Genomic DNA, 26,611 nt, shown 5'->3' with positions numbered 1-26,611 from the left:
AGGGTTTTCAGGCACTGAGCTATATGTGGGTTATACAACATTCAAGTGCTTTTGTGGGTGTAGCTCTAAATTCTTATTTCCAAGGAACTGGATATAGGCTAGGAAAAAGGAGCTGAAAGAAAGGATGGAGAGTTGTGGGAGCAGAAAAAAGCACAGCCTTGGATACCTACATAATTCATTAAGACAAGTAGAAGTTTCTTCAGAACACCTATATAGTCAACAGAAAATGGGGAAAATACAGAACAGAAGCTGAACGCCAAGGATGACAGAGGAGACCAGGAATTCCAAGCAGTCTCAGTATGCTGAAAAACAAGGTAAAACAGGAAGCCAGCATCAGGACAGGGAAAGGATTCAGTTCATCCAACAGCATAGGAATCATAAAGTGCAAAACTCTCTCTGTCTCTCCCCTATGCATGAGGGCAAGTAAGAGCAGCAAGAGAAGTTACAAATACTTCACAGAATCATTTAAGTAGGAAAAGACCTTCCAGATCACCACATCCAACCATCACTACTAATGAAGGAGTTAGAGTTGCAGAAACATGGTTGTTAAGCCCCTTATGAGGCTGATGGTTGAGAGTAACAAGAAAATACAAGTGAAGAAATGAACGTCCAAGAAGAGAACAAATATCAGTGATGAGGGATTGAGAAATCTGCCCCCTGGATTACACTGGCAATGATCTATTAAATTTGAAATATCCCATAATTTGATAATTTTCCACTTACCTCTGTGATACTCAGGATTCACATTTTCATATATTGGAAACAAAGGATTTTCTTGTTCACTGCGAAGTTTTCTGGCTCTTAACACATCTCTCACACATTGATGCAGATACACATATTGACACTGCAAAATATACACATATATTTTTAAGTCACCCTGGGAAAAGTAATTACAGGCTGACTCCCTCAGGCAGAATCAAGAGCAGTGTTATAAATGAAAATATACTTCTAAAATTCACCTCTTTTTTATTGTGGTAATACAGTAGACTTTTGTAATAATCTGTTTTTAAAAACAGTATCATTAAAACATAATTAAACATAAACACGTTTTGATTGATTATATCATGACTGAAAGCTTCATCAACTGCAAGGCATAGTTTGACATAATGCTGTGTTGGATAGCTGCTACTCTGAATGCTTTGTATAATTTATGTGCAACTACTAATACGTAAAGGGAAGCATGTGGAAGAAACAAACAGATTCCTGGATTTTTTTTTTCTCTGAAAAGAAATATTTTCTACAGATGTTATTAAAGTATAAAAATATTTCATAGAACTTTGATGAATGCCTTTTATTTTATTTTATTTATCTCATATAGGTTATAAAGTTGCTTCTGAACACACAATGAATGACGATCATCTTTCTGCAGAATGCCGTTCACTAGAAGGGAGCTGAGATGACATTCACAACCAATGCAGAGATGGTCACCATGATGTTACTGACCATCAAACTACCATTATGAAACAGATTGTTAAACCCCCATGTGTTGTCACTATTTCTCATTTATAAAATGAGTCATTATCGTTTTCTGATTAGTGTAGAATGGTACCCAAAAATTAGCGAAGTATCTTTATATATCACAGAATCACAGAATGGTTTAAGTTGGAAGGGACCTTCAAGATCATCTGGCTCCAACCCCCAGCTATAGGCAGGAGTCATAGTTTTATGCTTTTTTTTTTGTTTTCAGTATTCTGCATCAAAACATCATGCAGTGCACTGGGTATTAAAGTGTTAATGCCCCAGTTCCAGGTACCTATCCCTGTACATTACAGAAGTCACAGGATCTGGTCCTTCAGGGTGGGGCGCTCTCTTACTGCCTGGCAGTGGGTGCTGGAGGCTGCTTTCCTAGCAGTTCCAAGCTCTTCAGGTTTGACTTGGTCTCAGGAACTCTCTCTCTCCTAACTTATTTGATTTATTAGTCTCAATTTCAATCAGACTGTATTATATTATGTTATCTTGCATTCCGATATCATAGTAAAATAAGTTTCCTCCATAGATTGTTGCTGCTGTTTTTTCTCCCTCCCTTCCCATTTTTGTGGGGCCGGGGTGGGGAGGGCAGGGGCGTACTGCCCCCCTTGTCATGGGCAGAGATTGATCTGGTCAACTCCGTGACAGCAGGAACATCTCCCTTTAGAACAGGTTGCTCACAGCCCCATCCAGCCTGGCCTTGAATACTTCCAGGAAGGGGCATCCACAGCCTCACTGGGCAACCTGTCCCAGCGTCTCACCACTCTCACTGTGAAGAATTTCTTCCCAATATCTAGCCTAAATCTAGTCTCTTTCAGCTTTTTTATTTCCTCTCGTCCTGTTGCTATCTGCCCTTCTTGCTCCACCTCAAAGACATGATTTCTCAATAAGCATGCATTTCCTCTCCCCGGATCTTCAATCTATTTTCCATAAGAAATTTAGCTATCTTTCTGCGCATTTTTCTCAGTGCTTTGGCTCTTGGAAAGTGAGCATCCCTCCAATCTGCTCTGCTGACTATGGGGAAATGGATTCACCTCTGAGGATGCCAAGCTTAGACTGAGAAGCTGTCTCCCTTCAAAGTGTTCTGTCATTAAGACAGTTCCAGGAAATTTCTCCTTTACATTCCCAGTGGTGCCTATATGCTTTTGTGACTTCTGTATCTATCAAGAAGCTCAGCCACTGATATTCTTGTTTCCAAATTGCAAGAAAGAGCTCCATTAGTACCAAGCTACAGGCAGACCCATCAAACACATTCCGATTGCTCTATTAACAGTTCAGAAAAAATCTAAAGACTGCTTTCACAGCTCTCCTTCATTAAATCAGCTTCTAAGTGGTTAGCTGCTATTAATGTAAAGTGATTTTCTTGCATTTTTAAAAGCACAGAAAGAAATCCCAAATACTCCTTCTGCACTTGTAGGATATATGTACTTCCAGCACAGTATGTTAGAGTCTGATCAATTTTTCCAACACCATTAATGAAAATGGACAGAGCAGCTCAATAAAAAACACACTTTAAAGCCACAAGGTCACAGCGCCAGGAGTTTTAAAATATATACACCTAATTTTTCCATTCTCCATTCCTTTTCCCCATTACATCTACCTATGTTCACCTTCTCACTCCACACCTAAAGGAGTTCTCTCTGTTCAGAGCTCATTTGCTGGACACTGTAATAACAGAACAGCATGCTGTGAGGTGTCTGCTGCATCACGCTGATGGGGTGATACTGGTACAGTGCCAAGGAACTGTAGGAAGCATTGCCATCACTTGTTGGGGCTTGCACCTGCTGTATGAGCCAATGGAAATAAACCTGAACTAGAGATTCTAAATGTATCTAACAAGTATTTCATAATGGAATAACTGTGAGGTGCTTTAAGATGAGAGATTATTAAATAATGCAGCTGGTGTTGGTGTACTGTAGGCTATCCAAAACTTACCTCTGTTTGAACCATGTGAACCCGGTGAAGCCTTAGATCGTGCACTGCTGCATAAATGTCAACAGTGTCCTTTGAATCCAGTTGCTGCAGAATTCGGTCCAGTGCAATGAACGTGCCAGTCCTGCCAACACCAGCACTGAAAAAGAAAGCAACCCAAAAGGTTTAAATGGAGATGGATCGACACATGCAATACTTCTGTACAGTTAGATTTCCAAAATGAGAACTTCCTGGTCAACTGGCATCTCTGGGACTTTAAAGATCATCTAGTTCTACCTTCCCTGCTTTGGGCAGTGACACCTTCCACAAGACTGGGCTGCCCTAAGCTCCACCCAACCTGGTCTTGAATACTTCCGGGGATGGAGCATTCACAACTTCTCTGGATAACCAGTTTTAGTGTGTCACCACTCTCATAGTGAAGAAATAAGAGGATGAGAGGAAGACAGGAAAGGATGTAGCCAGACTCATCCTTGGGTATACTTCCTGTTCGGAACATGTTCTTGTGATCCAGATGTGTTGGGTCACAACCAGCAGCACACAGACAATTTAAGAATGCATAAAGCATAAGGGCAATTGCAGCTGCTGAAACTTCCAAGTACACTCCAGTGGATCCCAAAAGACACAGTAGTTTCTGGGGCTTCTCCAGGGTAAGATTGTGAATGATTTTATATGCCTTGGGAACGCTGCTCAGAGGTATGTGGGAATGTACACCCATTGATCATCTCTCAGGTTGTGTGACTGAATACTTGGGATCTTCCCAATGGTATGCAGAAAAGCTCTGTGCTGCTGACTTTTTGCTGCTGCACATACCTGCAGTGCACAACAGTTGGTCCCGTGTCTGGGGTCCTGTTGATATAATCCCTTACAGTTCTGACAAACTGGATCAGAGACTGGGTGGTCTCTGGCACTCCGTGATCTGGCCACACAGTGTAATGGAAATGACGAATGAGCTTTGTTGAGTCAAGCTGCTCCTCCTGTTGACGTACAAAGGTGTGGGTCATCAGAACAGCCAAGAGATGAGGACACACATATACACAGCCTCCATGCAATTTCAGAATGCTACAGCTACTACCAGAGATGAACTGGACATTATGCACCTGTGCTACAGCCGAAGAAACCTTCCTCATTTAGCCTTGCAGGTTTTTTTAAGTCAAATAATAATACAAAAAGAAAAAATAAAGAATGGAAACATACACTGCAGATTTTAAACTCTCGTATTGTCCATTCTGGAAGCACCGATTCAGACAGCATTTCAACTATCAGGTCTCCATAGTACAAGGAATCCTGGTCAAGGGGCCAGTAGTGATCACACTTCACCTGCAGGGACATGGAAAAAGATTGATTCATTGTCAATAACAGCTGGAAACAAAGCTTTAATACAGCACTGGCAGGAGCAGATTTCAGACCTTCTGTGCCTAAAGGATGAAGGAAGAACTACGGAATCAAAGAATCATCTAGGTTGGAAAAACCTTGAAAATCTTCAAGTCCAACCATCAACCTGACCTACTAAGTCCCTTAATGCCGTGTCCACGTCTCTTAATTACCTCCAGGGATGGAGACTCCATCACTTCCCTGGCAGCCCATTCCAGTACTTGACCACCGTCTCTATGAAGAAACTTTTAATAATGCTCAATCTAAACCTTCTCTGACACAATTTGAGACCATTTTTCATATCCAATCGCTTGTCACCTAGAAAGGAGACTGGCAGCATCCTCACTGCAGCCACGCTTCAGGTGGCTGTAGACAGCAGTGAGGTCTCCCTTCAGCCTCCAGACTCCAATTCCCTCAGCAGCTCCTCATTAGACTTGTTTTTCAGCCTCTTCACCAGCTTCATTGCTCTTCTCTGCACATGCTCAAGCAATTCAATGTTGCTCTTGTACTGAGGAGCCCAAACCCGAACACAGTACTTGAAATGAGGTCTCACTAGTGTTGTGTATAAGGAAACAATCTCTTCCCAGTCCTGCTGGCCACACAATTTCTGATGCAGACCAGGATGTCATTGGCCACCTTGGCCATTTGGGCACACTGCTGGCTCATGTTCACCAGGCTGTTGAGCAGCATCCCCAGCACTCTTTCTGAGCAACTTTCTAGCTGTTCTCTCCCAAGCCTATACTGCAGCGCAGGGTTGTTATGTCACAAGCTCAAGACCCAGCACTTAGCTATTATGGCTGTTGAATGCCATACAATTGGATTTGGTCCTTTGATCCAGCCTATCTATATCCCTCTGCAAAGCTTTCCTACCCCTAAGCAGATCAACAGTGCTGCATAACCTGGACTTGTCCATAAACTTACTAAGGATGCACTTGATTCCCTCAATCCAGATCACAGATAAAAAATGTTAAACAAAAAACGGCCCCAGTTCTGAGCCCTGGGAATGAACATGAATGAGGCTAAAAGAGAGAGTTCTCATCACCAAATAGGTCAAAGTCTGCCATCTGGAAATCCGAAGCAGTACTTCTTCTAACTGTATTCCTTACTTCACAAAAAATCAAAAACTCTATCACTTCACAATCCCTGTGCCCAAGGCATCCTCCAACAACCACATCATCCACAAGCCCTTTCCTGTATGCGAACAGCAGGTCCAGTGGGGTACTTTCTCCAGCTAGCTCCCTCACCACCTGTGTGATAACCTCCACACACTCCAGGAATCTCATAGACCGCTTCATCTTTGCTGTACTGTATACATATGGGAAATGGAAGATCTCCATGAGTATAAGAAAGAAAGGCAGTACTAACAGCAATTGAAATAAGAGACCAATGTCCCCTCCTGCACGGCCAGATCAACAGACAGGCACTGGGATGGGAAAGAATATGGATGACGCTAAAAGAGAGAGTTCTCATCACCAATGTTTGTGATGGGGGAACAGGAAGTGCTTCACTGATGTCTTTTTCTGAATGCCACAACCTTTTCTGTGACATCTCTTCCCAGAGCTCTGCACAGATGAGAACCAGCACATGCTTCCCTGCCTCCTTCTGAGATGTGACAGTGGGATCCCACTGTGAGCCAGTACGGTGCAGTAAGAGACGGCTTGCTGCCTGGCCTGCATCTGTTTTCTCCATTAAGGAAAAACAACAAGCAAAAAGAAAATATTGCTACATATCCACTGGAAGAACACCACTTCGAGCTGATTTAACCTTTTAACAGATCTAGTCTGTGTCTTACCGAGAAGGTGCAGGACATGGTCACACTTGCAGAGCTGGATTGCTCAGACAGCTAAATATTGTCTACCTATGCTTGCACTCAATCAAGCCTTTAGGTGTGTGAGTGGTCTCTTTGCTTACAACATCAGGGCTTATCAAAGGGATGCCACATATTTTTTTGCAGGTGGTTGTCCTTAAGGGAATCATATTAGTACTAGTAAACAAAGTGCTGGATTAGAGACCAGAAGCACTGATGCTGCATGACCTTGGGATGGTCACTGCATCCTAACTTTACAGACTTGAAATTCGCCTCCTGTCTTTAGATTACAGCTTCCATCTCTTACTGTATATACTTTGAGTGGGGCTTTTGGCATCAGCGTGATGCAAATAATAAGCATAAACATTGAATAAACATTAAAACATTGATAATGACATTATAAAATAAAATTAAAAAGAAAACAATAATTAAGTTGTTATTGATAAAGAAAAGTCACTGCTCACCCGGCCCTTCTCAACACACTGGGTTACCATGACAATATTGTGCACATTTTGTTCCCATGCCATCTTCCAGAATTCATCTTTAGTGCCAGGCAAAGGACCCTGAGTTGCTATGTATTCCCTGCGGAAATTATTGCCCTGCAAGAAAAGAAAACTTCATTAGTTTCCATAAAGGCAGAAAAAAAGATCTTCTAGCAACTGAACAAGCCACAGAGTTACAGTCTGCAGCAATGATGCCCTTGCTGGGACAACAGCTTTGAGAGCTGAGTTACTGCCTTAGACCTCAAAGCAGAAGGCTGGTGGGTGCAGAGAGAAGGAAGAGACTGCAGAAGTGTATATAAATACTATTCCTTTTGTAACAGTCAAAGTTTTGCATTGCTATATTGTGTCCAGCCCAGTATCAAGCAATTTTGGAACGAGTAGGAGTTTTTGTTTCAGTTCTGATGCTTTTAATATATTAGCTGACTTCTAGCTTGAAATTTATATTGTTACAACTACTGCTATCATCAATCAACTCTCTAGTAAATGACATTATTGTAATCTTGGCCAGTTTCACCATCAGACAAGGTGCCAGCACTGTCAGGATGAGCTGCAGCTTCACACTGAGGATGCCACCTGCAGCGATAGCTACAGTTGTTGTGGACAGTGTATAAAATCAGTGACCTTTGAAAATGTGTCCTTGGCCAATTAGACCTGCTATCTTACATAACTATAGGAATCTAAGAAAGTGTCCTTGAGTGCTAGCTGAACCACTCAAAGCTAACTTAATGGCAGCCAGACAGAGCCTTTTAGCACACCTACAAAATAAGTTCTCAGACTTCCAGCTAAGATGAATAAATGAAGGGGGAAGGGAGGCCTTAAGCCTCCAGCTGCATATTCAGTTTTAGATAAAGGGCAAATAACCACTAAGGAAGGACTGTAAAATAACATCTCTGAGTCACTTACTGGTATATAGCTTGCATTAATGTAGTCTGAGCAAGGGTCATCATCCACATTGGAGAGCTTCACTCTTGATGTATCATCTAGGAAGAAAGCGATTACAAGATGCTTACAGCTGGGTCTTGATTTTCAGTCCCTCTCCCATTTAAAGAAGTGCATTTGTGAAAGGACTGGTGAGATTATTACTGGGATTTTATATGGATGGCTAATTTAGAGGAATAACTGTTTATATTTGTACTGCCTCTTTCATCTAGGAGGGCTCTGAATTATTTCAGAGAGTATGAGGAGGACAAGTGAAAAGCAGGCAATGAATATTCAAAAATTCCTCTGCTAACTAGCACAGGATTTGTTAGGGCAATGAAAAAGCCACAAAAGCATCCTTCTTTTACCTGACTGCAGTGTGCTGCTTTGGAGAAAAGCGCCCAGGGAGAAAAGTGCCCAAGGGCACTGTCCTTGAAAGAGCAGTAGTGCTAGAGCAGCCTGCATGGCTTCTAGAATAACCCCATCCAGAATAACCCCATGTTAGCAGGCCAAGTGTCTCCCCTGGAAGCAGTGGCATCTCAACAAGTACAGAGTGCTTAACCCACTGGCTGCCAATTTGTGAGATGATGCCATGCTGTATCTCAGCCAGGTATTGCTTCTTGTACAACCCAGGCCATGTGCAGAAGTAAGAATACGGGTGAATGGCCATGTGATAAGGAAGCTACAGTCAGTAGGAATATGGCATGGCTTTGAGCAGGGGGTCTGGATCAGAGGCGCAGCCCTCAGCCCAGTAGGGCAGTCAGAACACATGAGAAGCTGTGAGGCTGTGCACTAAGGGCACAACATGCCCAGCAGCCAAGCACTATGCTCCTCCTCCTTGCACAGAATCTGTTACCTCCAAAACTGCTGGACAGGAGATTAAAGGGGGCAATTTTCAGTAACAGGTCCTGCCCCAAAAGAACACAACTAACCTCACGTATGTATCCAACAATCCAGAACCACACTAGCTCTAGACTGTGCAGCAGGTTTGCTGATCTCTGAAGAAGAAACAGAGTCAACGTGGCTGTTAGCACTGAAGGGATGATACCCTCTATGTATACAATTTCAGTGTTATTTCTTCTATCCTTGTTATTAGCAGAGACTGAATGCTTGTAAAAGCTTGAGCTTTTTCTCTCTAGACTGAACACTAGTCACTACACCTCTAGTGCAAAACAGAATTACTGGTGTGTGAAGCCATTTGGGGCCAAACATCATATGCCTCCAAGCACCCAGACCTAAGGTGGCAGAGGTATTGCAACTCTGACAGAAATGAGAGAAAGAATTGGCTGCGCTCTCTTTTTTACTAGGCTCACTGGAAAAAGTGACAAGTAGTTGGTGTGATGTAATATTACACAACCAAAACTAAAACTCACAAGGCAATATATTATTATATCGATTTTTTCCTCTGTTCTCTGGCAGCAGTGCTATGTCACATGTCTGGTTTCGACCCACGTCTTTTAAGTCCTGCAAAAAATTAGAAATAAAATGTCAGCTGAAAATAATTAAAGGATGTGATAACACAGGGGGGCAAGGTACTTATCAGCTCCTGGAGGCCATGGATAGGGAAAGACTGGTGGTTTTTTTTTTTGTTTAAAAAAAAAAAAAAAACAAAATTAAATAGCTAATCATAATGGCATAAGGCAAGCACATGGCTGACAGGTGTTTTCCATGATTTGTCACATAGATGTGGCACACAGATGAATGCTCCTGACCTCAGGCATGTAGGTATCAGGTAGAACTGCCAACCAGAAGATGCTGTGCCAAATGAAGAGCTGGTATTACAAGTGGAGTTCAGGTGAAACACTCAAAATTATTTTGGTTTGCGTGAGACAAACAAAAATATGATTCAACCAGCTCATGCCTTCATAAAGTAAGGTCCTTTGTCTAGATTTGGTTCCCACCTCATATTCCTTGGACAGGAGGTAGTTGGAGTCTGCTTGGAGTTTGGCGAAGTGTGCTTCAAAATGACTGATTTTGATCGGACTGAAATATTCAACAGGAGGAAGAAAATCAGACGATGAATCACAGCCATAATTTATTCAGTTATCTTTTTTAAGCTTTTTTAACTGTTTTTTTTTTTTTTTTTTTTTTTCTTTACCTGGAAGTTTTCCGGTTCCTAGAAATAATATTAAAAGAAAAAGAAACATTGTATTAGTGACACAATTGAGCCGCTCATCCAGGAAGCCATGTTAAAGTACTGCTCTCAGAAACAAAACTGATGATGTTACCCTTTTTGCCCCAAGTTCAGATGGACTGCCAGTGGTTTGTCCCTGCGAATGCTCAGCCTTGCCGTAGGTCTCTCATGGCCATTGCTGGAACAAGAAATAAAATATTTTCATTTCTGTTTTACCATTACAGTGCGTTACTGCTAAGAACTGCCGACAGTAGTGAGTGAACAGGCTATGGGGTAAGCCTAGGTTGGATATCAGGAAAAACTTATTTACTGAAAGGGTTGTTAAGCACTGGAATAAGCTGCCCAGGGAGGTGGTTGAGTCGCCATCCCTGGGTGTGTCTAAAATCCGTTTGGATGTGGTGCTCAGGGACAAGATTTAGCAGAGGGCTGTTAGTTAGGGTAGCATGGTTGGGTTGTGATTGGACTCAATGATCTTTAAGGTCTTTTCCAATCTGAGTGATTCTATGTTTGTAAGACTTGGTTCCTCATCTGAAATGGTCGCAGTACAGCGTATCATTAAGGAGGGCATCCTATTTCCTATCAGCAATGTTGTTGCAGTCATGCAAAATAGTTTCAACAGATAAAGCATTTTTCAAAGTTGAGGCAGTATTTTGCTTTTTAAAAATGTATTCAAAATTCACTATTTAAAATTAATCTCTGATGTGAAACATACAACTATAATCAACAGAAAACTGAGAAGTTTGAATTAATGGCATGGACACTGAGGTAGTGTCACACTAAGATTTTTGAACTGAAATAACAAAGTCTAAACAAACAGTTCCAAGAACTTCCCATATACAATGGTTATGAAAATAATTTGAAACATTTCATTTTTTACAAAAGATACTGAGTTTGTATGATAAGCCATTTTTCTCAGAAAAATTCAGACTCCTAACGAAAAGAGATTGCAGAGATCCTTTATGAGACGATTCTTACAAATATCAGTAGATACTTGAAACTCCTATCAAGAAGATATTCACCGCTTGATATTTAAGTCATTCATTCTATAGTTACAGAATGGCCAGGGTTGGAAGGGACCTCAAGGATCATGAATCTCCAACTCCCCTGCCACAAGCAGGGCCACCAACCTTCCCATTTAATACTAGATGGGAAATACTGGTGTGTATAGATACTATTTCTTTAACACTCCAGTGCATTTCTTATATTAAAATAGCTTGACCTGATCTCATAACAGAGGCTGATAAAAGGACTCTACTTACCTAACTTTCTGTCTGCAGACAAATAAAGCAGTAACAGCCACCAACATTACAATTAGAAATAAACCAGCGCTCACACCTTCAATAACTCCAAAGAGGGGCTCTAAAAACAAAACAGTGCATTTATACATATACATTTTGAAGAAAATACATTAAGAATCACCAAAGCCCAGAGAATATGTTACCATTAGCTAGAGGAAATGGTTAAATTAAAGGAATCAAAAGTGTCTAAACAACTGAATTAAGCCTCGGTTTTCTGTCCTAATTTTTTCTAAATGTTATGCAAAACTTTTCATTCCCAACCACAGTAAAAGAAAGCACAGCATCATCATATAGGAATTTGGTTATCTTGTACTTTGAAGCTTTCTTGGCGACAACATCACTGAGAATTCACCCTTTCCTCTGCTGTCAGCAGCTCCACCAAGCAGACCTTTTAATTTTCAAATTCATGGCTTATCCATGGCAAATAATGGCCATGAATAAGCCACAGCTTCTACCTTATTTCAAAGTAGACTTTAGGACACTGCATGACAAAAACAAGTGGCTTTGTTCCACTCCTTCCAAACAGATCTGGATACCAGAGTCTTTTGAGTTGCAATATGTAATCACTTGCTACAATGACTGAAAAGCAAGCCTGAAACTAACCTGCCTCTGTAGTGATTGGTAATGAGAAGAAGGTGTCTGCAAAGAGTGGTTGAGGAAGTTCCTTTGGGTCTTCACTGAAGAGCTGGGTAAAAGCCCGTATGCTGATCCTAAAAAAAACCCAGTACAGTTTACAGTTACTAGTTAAATTTATCAGATGTTCAGAGCCCACTATGGAAAAATAAAAGATGAAGGTAAGAAATGACTTGTCTTTTAGAAATAACTACAAACTTTCCATTGATCACAGGCTGCTCTTAAAACAGGTGCCTTAGATAAGTACCACAGCTGGGTGATGTAAATCCCAACCCAGCTATCACAGATGGAAGAACCCAAAGTCAAGAACGGGGCTCCTGCTGCTGGCACACACAGCCTGACAGCATCTGGAGACAGGGTCACAGGAGCTGCAGTGGTAAGAGGATTCAGAAACACTTCTGAGAGAGGAGAGATGCTTTCCCTTCACATAGGTAGGCTGTGTTATTGGAAAAATGGTAAAATGAAAAAGAACAATCCTCTTTGTTCTCCTGGTAATGTTAGTATTTCCCAAACTGAATTTTAGGGAAATGTGCCTTAATGAGAACAGAGAGGTAGGGGATCCCAGCAATATGTTAATGACAGCACATATCATGCCTCTCAGCTTCTTCACAATCTGGCATGTGCCTTCTGTTCATGTCAGTGTCTGGTAAGCATCTTGCAGATCTCTTGGCAGGGTGTTTGCCTGCAAGAAGGGTGTGACTGAGCTGCACTGGAGCTCACATTTGGTTTCACAGCCTGTTCAACTCCTAAGCCTGGTCTTGGCAGTAGTGCTCTTCTATATCCTTCAGCAAACCCAGCCAGCTCTGAACTGCGCCATGGATTAGAACAACCTGCACAATTTTCTACCTTGTCCCGATGGACTTGTGTGAGTACATAGTGCCAAATCAACTCAGTGCAGCTTCTTGCCTTCTCTTGTTATGTAATCTTCTGACTTAGATGACTTTGTGTTTCTAAAGAGATATTTACTAACTGTAGGAAAGGTCTCAACCAAAAAAAAATAAACAAACATACTCTGCGTTAATTAATGGTATCCCATGCTAATGAAAGTACGGTTTATATCTATGGAATGGGGCATGGATACAGCTTTTATAAATTATGATGTGAAACACAAGGAACATTATACAACCCAGTTATTAATCTTCAGAAGCTCAAGTGTATCAGGCACTCAGCACTATGCCTAATAATGTGACAGAGCATGATTACCAATATAAATCTCACCTATAAGCAGTCCGAGGCTTCAGGGGTCCATCACAGAATTTTTGCTGATCCGGATCACACTTTCCTCCCAGATTTTCCATTTCTCCTCCAAGCTTAATGTCAAAGCTTTTATAATCACTGTCAGGGTTTTCAGCACATCTACTGGCAAAATAATTTGTCTGGTAGATGCGTATGGAGTCATTGTGTTTGTACTCCTGGTAGGAAGGTAATGGGTGCTGCTCATCAGGCTTTGGTCCTTCACTACCTACATCACATGCAGAGAAAGAGAGAAAGTTTACATATCACAGCCATTAACACAATGCAATACTAGAGACTCAGCGCTGATGGACCAAATCCTTATTATCCAGCTTTTGAGCCAAGCAAGTGAAAAAAAATCCCACAAATTGACAACAGTGGTCTACTGTATGCAGAGAAAAAACACACAGGAAATGACAGGAGTTTGCTGAAAGAAAACTTGCAATAGCATGTAGAAGACTTGAGTAGGCAAAAGCCTAGCAATGAGTAGTCCCTTTCTACAAGAGCTTTACAAACTGCTCAGGCATGACAAAGTAGATAGTAGAAATATTTCCTCTGTTGTTCTTTTTTTTTTTTTTTTTTTTTTTTTTTTTTTTTTACCTAAGAGCTGATGGACAGACATCTTAAGAAAGTTTATTAAGAATCATAAAATACCAGTGTACTGATATATGAAGCTGCTTCAAAAACCAGTATTAACTGTCAAGACATCCATTTGCATTGTCACATATAGGTCAATGACAGAAAAGGAGGCTTACATACATACTGCAAGGATGATTTCTGCTCTGTTCTGTGTGTAAAGTCCTGTTCTTCAATAAGCAAACTCCACCTGGATCATGCTACTTTTTCCTTCTCTGTGTGGCTTACTGGAGTTCTCCAAGGGGTTGTCTTAGTTGTTCCCCCTTACAACTAAGCTACTTTTTGAGATCTGGGCACAGCAAGGCAGTTTATTCTATGTTCACTCTCAACAGCATCCATCATCCAACATAAGTCTTCTGCTGTGGAAACTTTCTGATCTTATATGAGAGTATCTCCTAGAGTACAGAACCTAACTACCACTTCTGGCTAGGCTCTGCAGTCACTACTAACCCTCAGAGAGGAAGACTGCTTAAAATCCCAGGCTGGGGAGCCCTTCAGTGAAACTCAGCAACTATATAAGAAATTATTTTGCTGTGTAGTGATGAGGGTGTACATCTGCATGTAAATCATATATGATTTATAGCCTATAGGCTATGGAGAGAATGGTATTAAATGATACTTACCATCAGCCTCTCTGACAACCACGGTAAAGTACTTCACAGCTCCATTAGTATCACTAAACCAGCTGCAGTTAAAAGTAAAGTTGATGGAGGATTTGGTAATCAGCACCTCTTTTTTGTTTACTCGTATGTCTGGAGGTGGCTGAGGGGGACCTGAGAAATGAAACAAAAGAAAAAAAAAAAAAAAAGAAAAGCATTACCTTTGTATTCATTGTGAGCCATACCTAGAAAAGGAAATGCAATTTTGAATAAAGTTCAGATGACTGGACCCAAGTTTCTGATGATATTCTTTTGCAGTTAAGAAAATGTCTTCACCTCCCACAGGGAAACTGCCAAAGGATGAAACCAGCCAATGGTGAGTCGACCATAATAACAGTGGCAGCTCCTCAGTAGGAATTCCTGCAGAAACCCACTTGGAAATGCATTAAAGTCTTGCTAAATCTATGAAATCAGAATTTGCAGCTGCTAAAGATGACACAAGTTTAAACCAGGTATATGGAAGCCAGTTAGCCCACTCACTAAAAGACGTTACCTATTTTAAGCATCTAAATTTCTGTTTCCCTTTCCAAATGAACAGCAATGAGTCAGACACAGCATTGAACTACAAAATACCATTTTGCAAACTGATTCCAGAATTTCTTCAGGAAGCATTCTTTGTATGATAGAAAACTATATCTTAAACAGTGGCATAGCAGAATTAAACTGCAAAGCAAAGTAGCAGGGATTTTAAAGATCTACATTGTGGAACGATTTAAAAATCTGTTCCACTGCAATTTGATTGTGTGCACAGAAAAAAAACCACTTCAAACATACAAGCAGGTGGCTGTACTTCAAAAGGTTTCAGACAGGAAAATGAACCAAAAATTCACATTTTTATGGTACTTAGTTAAGCCTCTTAAATCTATAAAGCCAGGCTGTAATTTTTAGGAAAAGCTGTGTTTCCTTGGGGTAGAGCTAAGAGTTGTAACTAAAAGTTCCATGCACTGGCCATTGTGGAGTTCAATTTCTAACCAACACACGCAGTGGCTTATTGCTGTTCACTGTCCCCTTTCACAGCAATTCTGCATTCCACTTACGGTCAATCATTGTGATGGTGCTGTCTTCAACTACTTCACTTGTCATATCTGCAGAATGCACCTTGATGGACACCAGGTAGCGCTTGTGGGGAACAAGGGTCATTATATTGAGCAGAGTTTTGTCTTTTTCTATCCTTTTAGAAAATTCCACTTCCCGAGTGTCCAGTTTTTTGCACTCAACACTATATCCATCAAAGTCAGAATCAGGAGGAGTCCAGGAACATGCAATGGCAGTAGAAGTCTGGGGCCGACAATGAAGACTTTGAATCTTGTCTGGTTCTATAAAAATGTGGAGAAATTTAAAACCAGTGAGAAAAGGGACAGGCATCAAACACTCACCCTGTGGCCCGAGTAGCATCCCTAGATTCAATATCAACCACATAATCAGAGCAGGAGGCCAGGAGCCAGAATTCCTCTTTCCCACAGATGCGCACTTCCTGATTACTGGGCAAGGCAGGCTAATTCATTTCAGCCATCTGAAATTGGAGCTAGTGACATTGGTTTCAGCAGATTAATGAAGTAATTAAAACTTCAGCAAGTAATTTTGTTTGTTTTCACTATTAAGAGAAACACTGCAAAGCAATGGATTTCTAACACTGTGCTGCAATTTATTTGGAGGTTACACCTGATTATCAGTGTCAGTCAGTTCCGATACCATTATTTTACGACTGATCTGGTTTGCTGGATAGGACGTGGTGTGTCCTTATTGCTAAAGCATACCACAGAAGTATGCTTTGTCCATGTAATACTGGAATATCACAGAACATGACATGTAGCAAAAATGGGATTTCTCCTTCAGATGGTGGGCACCTACCTACATTTAAGCAGTCAAATACAGGTCAAAACTATGTTGTCATTTTTAATTACAATAATGAATGAAGTCTAAAGGGCTATTAGCTTAGTAAACATAGGTGTGACATTTGACCCCATGTGACATGAAAGTTTCCATGGCTGTTATTTTTACAATTCTAGATCACTTCTACAAATGAGTCGACTGCTGAGGCTTCTAAAGACAGCTAGAGTTGATGAAGATCCACAAGCACTGACTGCCAGAAATGCAGAACAACGAAATACTCTGCTTCCAGTTTTAAATCTCGTACAGCAGGGTTCCACTCATCCTCTCCAATTGTTCAGACACTGATGAGTTCAATGTTCTACTGTCCATAGACAGAGAAGTTTGGTTATTCAGCCTTCTTGTATCCCTGAAACTGACTGATTCAGACTCTGTAACCAAACAGCTCTGCTCTGGATGTGACGTTTGCAAATGTATGCCTGTTTTCAATCTTTAAACACTTGACCTTACACACAGCAAGGGATTATTTTAGAGTTCAGCAGAATTCATCGCCAGTCACTCATGAATTTATTAATGGAAATTACTGACTGTGAAAGGAACTAGTAAGATTTAACAGCTTTGCAACTTCTCCAGCTGAGTGTTAAGGTGCAATGGATATAATTACTTACTGGTTCTCACACTTTCAGACTGTGACTGACTGTATGTCTTCCAGCTGTCACCACTGACCGTTCTGACACTGAACTTATAGAGCCTTCCAGGTCGCAGGCCATAGATGATGCGTACTTTTGATTTGCTGCTGCTGTAGGGATTGAATACTGTGAGGGGATCCTTTGGGAGCCACTGCAACTCAAAATCATCATAGTCTGTCCAGTCTGGAGGACCCAGCCATGTGACTGATAGAGAAGTGTTTGCAACATCAGCGAACGACACAGCGTTAGGAGGGCTGGGTGCTACACAAAAATAAAATAAAATAAGAGACTGACTCTTACTAAACTTTTACACAAAACAAAGAAGATGAAACACAGTGAATAACAGTGCTGAACAAAATCACAGGTTTAATACCCTCTCAGATGTTCTTTATCTTTTAGATCTTCAGTGACTCCTGTAACAAATTGTTCCTCAGAAAATGGCTGTTGCATAGTTGTGAAATGATATGAATCCTGTAGAAATGACTAATCAAAAATTTCAGAGCTCTTGGGTCGTACCTGTTCTTCCTTCAGCATTTGCTGTATTGATCAGGTCACCGCTGTGAGTCACCACAACCAGAGTGTACTTTCTGCCAGGAACAAGCCCCTGGAAATGCCACTCTTTCAGGTCTTTCCCCTGCAATGACTCTTTCTGCGTCCCATTTGGGTTGTAAAGATTGAACTCATAAAAGTCAACATCTCCGGCTGCTGGACTCCAGGTGAACCACAGACTGTCTGTCATGTTTCTGTTGGACGCCTTGAGACCAACAACTGGAGCTGGTGCTGAAAAAAGGGGGTGGATATTAATTTACAGAGAACATCCTTGCAGAGGAGAAGCAACAACACAAAACAGACCTTATCCTTAGATACAGATATAATGGTTTCATGTAATGACAGTCACGTAGCAATCTAGACAGGCAGAACAGTTGGCCAAAATCCTAGGAAGCTTCAGAAGTACATCTCAACAGTTTGCTTTCTTATTTAGATCTTCCACTGTCCCCAGAAGGGGTAAAAATGTTCATAACAGATGGTTTTGCAAATGTTGAGCAGCTTTCTCCTAGTCAGTATCTGGAAACATCCAATTCTGAGGCAGCTGAAGAAAGTCTGCTGCTGTTCAGCAGTGGTGCACAGATGTTACCATACAGTGGCTTAGAGGATAAAGAAAGGCTTCAGAGATGTCAGATCTGCTAGAGCTGCTTAGGAAACTGCTTCCCATGCGTGACTGAGAAAATGTGGAGCTGCAGCCAGAACTCACCATGGGAAAGAAGTTTTATTTCACTGATAGACTACTGATAGTCTACTCTATTAATCCTACTTTCTTTGCCTTTTCGCCTTTTCCACTTACAGACCAGCATTTCTTTTTGAGTAGAAGATAGGTGTTCTCCTTTAAAGCTCACACATCACACACTGCGATACCCATCTCCTGACCTCAGTACCTGGTGACTATAGTACAGTGCAGATAACAAACTTCTCTGCCACATTCTTCCTTTTGTAAACACACCACTCAGAATTTTTCTGCTTATCTGTCTAATGCTCTTCATATGTAAGAAAATATTGATACTTCTAACAGTTGCCCTAATCTACATGAGCACCACACTCAGACTACCTCAATGGATGCTCTCGTGAGCACTGCACTGGAGGCAGATTTTCTCACATGTCCTTACCTGTTCTCCCAAAGACAGATGATTCATTAGTGAGGTCTCCGCTGTGGGTAACAATCACCATTCGATACATCCTGCCTTGCCGCAAGTTCTGGAATGAACACTGCTGAAGGTGCTGCTCTCCTGAAATCCTGTCGTGAAGGGACTTGTCTGGGTTGTACAGGAAGATGTCATACGAATCAAGCTCCCCTTGTGAGGTGGTCCAGCTGAAGGACAATTGGTCAGTGGTATTCTCTGTGACCTTCAGATTTGTGACAGCTGCTGGAACTGAAAAGAAGGATAAATGCAAGGATAAGAATCAAGGCGTCTATCCACTAAGCTGAACCTTTAATACTGCTCATGGTTGTAATACATTTTAGTTAAGCCACAAGTAGCCAGTTAATGTCAACAGCAACTTTCAGAAACAAGGGAAGAGCATTTATGAGGTGCCACTCCAATACAATGCAATATTTGGATTCCCCACTCTGTTCTCTGGCCTGTGCTCACACAGAACTGTCCTTTCATTTCTACAAAAAGCTTTTCTAGAATAAAGACTGCAAGGCTTGGCTCAAAGTTTAAAGATGCATATTCACGTCAAAACCTGTGCTAAGAGCCTAGAGACTGTGAATGAGAAATTTTATAACAATCAAGAATTCAGGTCATTCCATAACAGACAGACTGAGGGAGGTACTTCACTGTTTGGTATAGCATTCTTACTGTGAAACTGTGTCCACCTTTTATGCAAACAAATTTCAGACACACATATGAAGCACGTAACAGGAAAAACGGTACATAAGCAGCTGGAGTTGCTCTTACCAAAAGATTTTCAGTATCAAGATACACAGACAATTCATGTATTTAATGTTATCATACCGAGGAAACTATAAATAAACTGAGATATTATAATTACCTGTACGCCCAACAGTTTCTGCTTGTTTACTGAAGAGTCCACCACTGACTGTCAAAACATGTATTTTGTACTTTTTGCCAGGTAACAAATCTTCAAATTTGTGCTGTTTGGCAGTAGCTGGCTCTGATTTGTTGCTCAGGAGGACTCCTTGCTCATTCAAGAGCAGAATGTCATATCTTTCAGCTACACCAGGAGCTTTCTGCCAGGTTACTAACAAGGAATGACTGCTGTAAGCATGATCAGCTAATAACTCCTGGACAGAGGCGGGAACTAGAAGCAACAATTAAATGTGAACATTACCAGATGAAATATGGACCATGCAGTACACAATTCTGACTGATTAATAGAGATTATTTTTAAAAATTTGTATGTTCATTCATGAGAAAAGAGATGGGTGTCTGTGCACGTATTTGCATAAGTAAATAATTCCTAGACATCAGAGTATCATGGATATCTGAGGTGGCACAAAGAGCAAATTATACACTTAAATTATCATGAAAAGAGTGAGATGGAGCATGACCAAAAACTGACTAGCCGAAATGGACAAGAAAGATATTATGGAAAAGAATTGAAAAACAAAGAAGTGGTAAATTGGTTCAAAATAGTGGCACAAAATAGGAAATATGAACTAGCCACTGACGCACAAAAGTTAAGGCCACTGTAAACATTTTGGTATGTAACAGAGAAGGTGGATTTAAAACAAATTGTTCCTCTGCTTTTGTGCCATGACAAGCAGAATTTCGAGGCATCATACTGTCTTAACAATCTTGACCACTGCTGGCACACAGTATTTGCATCTTGCAGATGCATATGCTGAATAGATACAAGCACAAGACTGGGAAGAGATGAAATTTTGTTCTTCCTAACAAGACACATTTTGGGCTGTGAATCTGAATCCCACACACGTTTACCCAGTTAAAGCTACTCATGTAAGAGTTCTCAATGGCATTAATGGAATTACACCCAAGTAGCTTCTGGAAAGATATAAAGTTATTTGCTCCTCGTCTCAAAAGAAACTTACTCGTTCTCCCAGAAGCTGCTAAGCTGTTGTGTAAGGCACCACTGTTCGACTGCACCACCACCCGGTACTGCTCCCCAGCTTCCAAATAATGAAATGTATGCTCAGAGACATCTTTGGAGACACTCCTGGAATCAAGCTGATGGTTTTGCTGAAATATAGTCACTGTGTAGGAATCAACATCTCCACTTCCAGGTGTCCAGCTCACTTTCAGGCTGTCTGTCATACCATTAGGTGAAACGTGTATGTTTCTCACTGCACTTGGAACTGAAAATAAATAAAATAGAACACAAAGACACCTGCTCACAAAGTTCCTGGTTCACTCAAGTTTTTGAGTCCTGTTTTGTTTTTTATGACTACAATAAACACTTCAGAGTACAAAGAGCGTTCATGAGTACAAGTAATTGCACTCACAGGTAAACACAAGTAAAGCTGAAAATATTTGTGTAGGACTGTGATGTCACAGAAAAGCAACTCCATGTGTTTATAGCAATAGTAAAAAAAAATTAAGTAGGTCAAAAAGAAAAGAAAGTGTTTTAACATTCCTTTAAATGGATAAGCTCCCTGTTTTTACAATGATACTTCACAGACCTTCAGGAAAATCAAAGCCCCTTGTGTACATTTAATTAGTTAGCCATTTTGCAGTTAAAATCTCACCTACGCATTGTAGGTAGGTAAACAGAGGTGTAAAACAGCTTAATTGATTTAGCTAGAGATACTAAGCAAACAACTGGCATGCATGAGAATAAAAGAAACCCTAACACTGACATTTCAATACTGATGTACTGGTGTGGTTTTCAGTGAGATCTCCCGTGTTCATGATGTGTTACAGGAGCTCAAATAAGATCATGGTTCAGCCTTGATTCTCTGTGCATCATTTTTCTGCTAGAAAAGTCCCAACACAAGTTCTAAATACCACATTCCTTCTTACTTGTCAGGCCTTCTATGAAAGTAGCACGTTGTGCATCTCCACTGATTGTCAAGACAAGAATTTTGTACAGACGTCCTGGAGTCAGAGCTGTGAACCAACACTCCTCGATGGTGTTCCCAAGGAAAATGGGTGGGAAGATCTTCATATCATTGTAGAGGAGCTGAATCTCATATTTATCAACATCACCCTCAGCCTTCGACCAGGTTACCTGCAGATCTTCTGTGCTTCTGTTACTAAGAGTCAGTTCCTTCACCGACTCCGGCACTGAATAGGTGAAAAGAAAGGAAAACTTCTCAGTACTTCTTAAAACATCATAACAAAAAATAGATAACAGCTCAGAGGCCATATTCCTGAGCTAAAACTTTTCATTCAGTTCCTCAGGAAAAGCAATAGATTGCACTTAATTTAAAGGCTTGTTGTTTGTGGTCTGCACTATCTACAACACTGAAAGGTCCCCTTTCAGAAAAGGGAGCCCACAATCTATCCTCTTTAAAACAAACTCACAAACAAATAATGGAGCTGGCACAGAGTTTGCACTGCCAAAAGAACTTGAGAAGCATCCTTATGTACAGCAAACACGGTGCAAAGAGTTCTCAGCTAGTGGAGATCTAAGGAAAGCTTTGATGCAGCACCACGCTGTGCAGTTCCTGACTCCTGCCAGATGCAGGTCAGTTATTCTTGCCCAGCAGTGCATCTATGTTAATAAACTTGTGTGTCTTAGCATGGCTCATTAGCTTACTTGTATCACTAGGTTAAGACAGTCAGGCTGCACCTAGATACCTACTGGCTCACAACCAGCCACCTTACCACTCATGCCCCACACTATCCAACAATTCCAGATCATGGGGGAACTTGGGAAAAGTAAGGTGTACCTTTTTCCTCTTACATTACCATGACAAGAAAAAATCCATCTTGTACATTCTGACTTAGCTCATGAATACGTCCTAAGCTGATGTGGAAATCTGTACAACTCTGTTTCTCAGTTTTCCACGTTTCAAGATTTAGCTTTCCAAGCTCACAGCACAGATCTTTTTATTTTTTTTCCACTTTTCACATCTCTAACATTGGTTTTCATCTTTAGAATGACACAAATTCAAAGAGTCACATTCAAGATTCTTCCTACGTTAAAACAATGCAAAAATTTTAAGAACAAAAAAAAAATTTTTTATGGTAAATAAAAGAAAATTCTTAAGATCTCAGGATGCTTCTGGGATATTTACTTACTTGTTCTGCCAAAAACCCTCTCACTGGTTTCGTATTTTCCACTTCTTGTGCTGACTGTGACACTGTACTGCCTCCCTGGGACCAGATTGGTGAATACACATTCATTTTCATCCTTTGGGACACTTTTTGTTTGGATGAAATCATTGTTGTTCTTGATGATCACTTCATAACTATCAAAAGATCCAGAGGCATGTAGCCAAGACACCTTCAAATAGTCACTTCTGGCTGAATTGCTGACAGTAAGTCCTTGAACACCCGAAGGAACTGAAAGGAAAAAGAAACAAAATTAAAGATTCAGAAAGCAGTCACTTCTGTAAGTAAAAGGAGTCTCTGTAGTGGATTATATTCGTGGTAATTACCAGACATTTCCAAGGAAGTTGCACAATGCCCACAACACGGATTTAAGCAATACTCTAACCTTCTAAAATCATAACTGGACAGTTTCCAGTCTGGTTCACATCGTATGTCAATGGTCTCCTTTTCCAATTTTCAGTCTTAGCGAACAGCTGTGTCAGTTTTGCTTACAGCAGAGTTCCACACATTGACACTGAATTTGCTTCTCCTCATTTATATGGTTGTCGCTTGGATTTTCACTTATGTTGTGAGAAAGCTAAAATAGCACTTACTGCACTAACTTAGTAGTCTTTGTGATTTTAACACTCCTTACCATGCTTCCTTTATTCTACTGGTTTACAAAGTATAAAGTCCCAGTCTTCATCTTTGAGGAAGTTTTGAAAAGTTTTCCATCATTATGGTCACCCTTCTCTGAAATTTCTCTGAGCATTGCACAGTCAAAAACAACATGGAAATAACATGGATGTTACTCATTTATGTGACACCATACTAACATTTCAGTAGTTAGTTCCTATTCCTTGCTTTCAGCATCTGCATAACTTATCTGGGAGATGTTCTGCAGAACGCATTTCAAGAGTCAGGTAGAAGACTTAAGAGCAAGAAAATGCACTTGAGACATAACATACATGATTTCTGATCTGACACTCAACTTCTATTCACACTAAGATCATTCTGTATGACAAAAAGCAGCAATAGGGACAATAAGATTAAGACAGTCAGTAAAGTTGTAATTTTGTGGTTTGATTCCCCAGCCCCTAATCATACACTGACAGATATTTGTGTATTACTAATAATGGCTACCCAAAGTTGTTGTGGTGACTGGATTTACTTAAAGGCTCTATTTACCTGTTCGTTCCTGGCCGAAGGAATAATTTTCATACTTCCCACTCTTCGTGGTTATCATCACGTTATAAAGTGTCCCGGGAGTAAGGCTGCTGAAAGAGCACTCACTGAGAGACTTGGAAATGGTGAGAGTCTGAATAATATGGTCATCATGAGAGAGTGTTACCAAGTAACTGTCTACATCTCCAGAAGCTGGCAGCCAAGAAACACTGAGGTAGTCACTGCGACCTGAATTATTTACTGTTACTCCAGTCACACTGGAAGGAACTGTGCAACACAAAGGAAAGAAAACAAAACAGAAGAGCTTTAATTAGTCAATTCTTATTGGTGAGGATGCCTGGAACACAACCCTGCAAAATAAGCCACCTGGGAATCTGAGGACTAGCTATGCACTGATTCCCACTCACAAGCAGTCATCTGCTGTTTTGAACACTGAGGGAAGTCTTTGGTGGCACCATCCCAACACTTCCAAAATTCCACAAGATGACATAACTTATGAAAGTGCCATTCATCACTAGCAGCAATAACTACTGATACTTGTTTAGAGTATGAATGTGTTTCATTTACAATGAGTTCTCTGACGCCTAGTGGCCAAAATATGAATGCAATTTGTTTTTCAAGCAAACAAGGTGAGTTGAAAGTCTCCATGCAGCCGGAACTTCCATCAGTTTCAGGTACAGAACTATCAAGAGTTATTACAGAGACAGGCTTACACCATAAGTAACTGCTTTATCTTCAGTGGACTCTGATATACTGAACTGACCCCAGTAGAGAAGCTGGTTGTCAGCTATGGTAGTCAAAATTATTAGATTTCACAGAGTATATATATATATTTTAAAGTCTTTCAATGTTATTCTTCTCCAATGGTTTTTATTTTTCTTTCTACTTGAAGATAGTTATCTTCAAGGAGAACACTGGAACAAACTACAGATGCCTTGACTTTACTACATAAAGGGTGAAATTGCACCCTCCATTCAGTATCCAAAGAACTACTACTACATTTCACAGATTATTAAACATACAGAATCTGATGCAATAATAAAATCCATCCCATGCTGCGTAGCAGGGCCTCATAAACAGTAAGTATCACTGGTGGACATTCTTTAATGTTAGAGGAAAAGAACAGGTCATAAGACTCAGATCCAAATTCATCCCACCACCTTCAGGCAGCTAATTTGCATGCCACAAATCGTCCTGTACTGCTACATAGTCAGTACAACAAGAAAGGCCCTTCCAAGGAGCAATCCACCCACCACAGCTGTACATCGCAAGCATGGCATATTTTTTCTGGGATACAGAATGGTCCTGCTGTAGAGAGTTCCTACTGTAGGCAGAGCAGATAGCTCCACAAAGTAATATAACCTGAATCTGGATCCACAACGTCTGAGTGTACACACAGGCAGCATGTATTGAAACCCATGTATTTCTGAAGCTGCAGTCCAGTGGCTTAGCTGGAAGACCATTCTCTTCAATAAATTTGCTTTCGAAAAATTTAAGAAGACTTGCTGGTGTATTTCTTTTTTACCTGTTCTCCCCTCTGCAATTGTTTGTCTTGAAGATATCCCCCCGCTGACAGTGGTGACAACAACTGAGTAGAGTCCTCCAGGTTTCAGGGGATAGAAGTGGTATTCATTGGTTTCACTGGGAACAGTTTCATTCTTAATGACAACATTCTCATGAATCAGTAGTACTTGATATGAATCTACATCTCCCAGTGCTTTTGTCCAGTTGGTGAACAAGCTGTTGGTTGATCCCTGATTTGCCACAGTCAGACCGGTCACTTGGGCTGGCACTGCAGAGCAAAATGTCATTATGTTACTGAAGAGAAACAAAATAAAACACTCACCTCCAAATAACCCAAATTTAGTCAGAATGAGGAAGTACATTAAAAGAACTTTCCAATTCGTAGCCAGACTCAACAGGACTAAAAATAACCTGTAGACTGCTTCCTGTCTGATGGGATGTCGTCTGAGGGAAACTATGGCACAGAAATGTCTCTCAGGCTTCAGGACAGCTTTTCTTAGTCAGACCTAAATGTCTCAAGATCAGAGATCTGGAAGAGGCAGCATGTTATAAAGGCCATTAAACAAAAGCCATCGATTTAGGAAATCATTTGTTTTTGTGAAGATAATTTCAAATACAGCCTTTCATTCTCCTCTTGCCCTCCTAGTCTTCATCTCTTACTCCTATTAAATGGCAAACCAATTTGATGAATGCCTCAGACAGTCATCTGTACTTCAAAGAACTCTGTGTCAAGATTCTTTCATTTCATGGGGTAATGAGATAGAGGGTTTTGTTTTACTCTTTATGCCAGAAATTTACAAGATTATAGCTTTAAACAAACAAGACTTTTATTTAATATATAACTCAGATCATAAAGGAAAAAAGAAGTACAGAAAGAAATATTTAGCAGAAATTCTCCTCAAAATACTGTTACTTCTGCTTATATGACCAATTATAACTGAAATAAAAAGTCCTTTTGCTTCGGAAAATATGATTGTAAGCTTCTTGTTTCATATCAGCCTTTTTGCATATGAAGTATACTGGATTAGCTATCATCAATAAAAACTAGAAAATCAGGCGC

At 40.6% G+C, this 26,611-nt stretch overlaps 1 protein-coding gene across 2 annotated transcripts in view; it reads right to left on the bottom strand.

Annotated features, from left to right (window-relative positions):
* The window catches only part of PTPRB (protein tyrosine phosphatase receptor type B), a 66,047-nt gene that overhangs the window by 6,577 nt on the left and 32,859 nt on the right, over nucleotides 1–26,611 (bottom strand). For both annotated transcript variants that reach the window (XM_052668993.1, XM_052668994.1), the window contains 24 exons: nucleotides 25,553–25,819; nucleotides 24,031–24,294; nucleotides 22,831–23,094; nucleotides 21,607–21,870; nucleotides 20,679–20,942; nucleotides 19,658–19,927; nucleotides 18,772–19,035; nucleotides 17,627–17,890; nucleotides 17,090–17,371; nucleotides 15,629–15,907; nucleotides 14,556–14,705; nucleotides 13,282–13,525; nucleotides 12,034–12,140; nucleotides 11,392–11,491; nucleotides 10,227–10,310; nucleotides 10,097–10,114; nucleotides 9,900–9,981; nucleotides 9,372–9,462; nucleotides 7,984–8,060; nucleotides 7,042–7,176; nucleotides 4,594–4,716; nucleotides 4,210–4,373; nucleotides 3,403–3,538; nucleotides 724–844 (listed from right to left, as the gene is read on the bottom strand). In XM_052668993.1, coding sequence (XP_052524953.1) covers nucleotides 724–844; nucleotides 3,403–3,538; nucleotides 4,210–4,373; nucleotides 4,594–4,716; nucleotides 7,042–7,176; nucleotides 7,984–8,060; nucleotides 9,372–9,462; nucleotides 9,900–9,981; nucleotides 10,097–10,114; nucleotides 10,227–10,310; nucleotides 11,392–11,491; nucleotides 12,034–12,140; nucleotides 13,282–13,525; nucleotides 14,556–14,705; nucleotides 15,629–15,907; nucleotides 17,090–17,371; nucleotides 17,627–17,890; nucleotides 18,772–19,035; nucleotides 19,658–19,927; nucleotides 20,679–20,942; nucleotides 21,607–21,870; nucleotides 22,831–23,094; nucleotides 24,031–24,294; nucleotides 25,553–25,819 — 4,314 coding nt within the window. The remainder of the gene's footprint in view (nucleotides 1–723; nucleotides 845–3,402; nucleotides 3,539–4,209; nucleotides 4,374–4,593; nucleotides 4,717–7,041; nucleotides 7,177–7,983; nucleotides 8,061–9,371; nucleotides 9,463–9,899; nucleotides 9,982–10,096; nucleotides 10,115–10,226; nucleotides 10,311–11,391; nucleotides 11,492–12,033; nucleotides 12,141–13,281; nucleotides 13,526–14,555; nucleotides 14,706–15,628; nucleotides 15,908–17,089; nucleotides 17,372–17,626; nucleotides 17,891–18,771; nucleotides 19,036–19,657; nucleotides 19,928–20,678; nucleotides 20,943–21,606; nucleotides 21,871–22,830; nucleotides 23,095–24,030; nucleotides 24,295–25,552; nucleotides 25,820–26,611) is intronic.

Source organism: Tympanuchus pallidicinctus, unplaced genomic scaffold (assembly GCF_026119805.1).
Source record: "Tympanuchus pallidicinctus isolate F22 unplaced genomic scaffold, pur_lepc_1.0 scaffold8, whole genome shotgun sequence".
NCBI classification, from domain to species: domain Eukaryota; kingdom Metazoa; phylum Chordata; class Aves; order Galliformes; family Phasianidae; genus Tympanuchus; species Tympanuchus pallidicinctus.
Note: the sequence above shows the minus strand (reverse complement) of the source record. Positions and strands in the feature narration are given on the sequence as shown.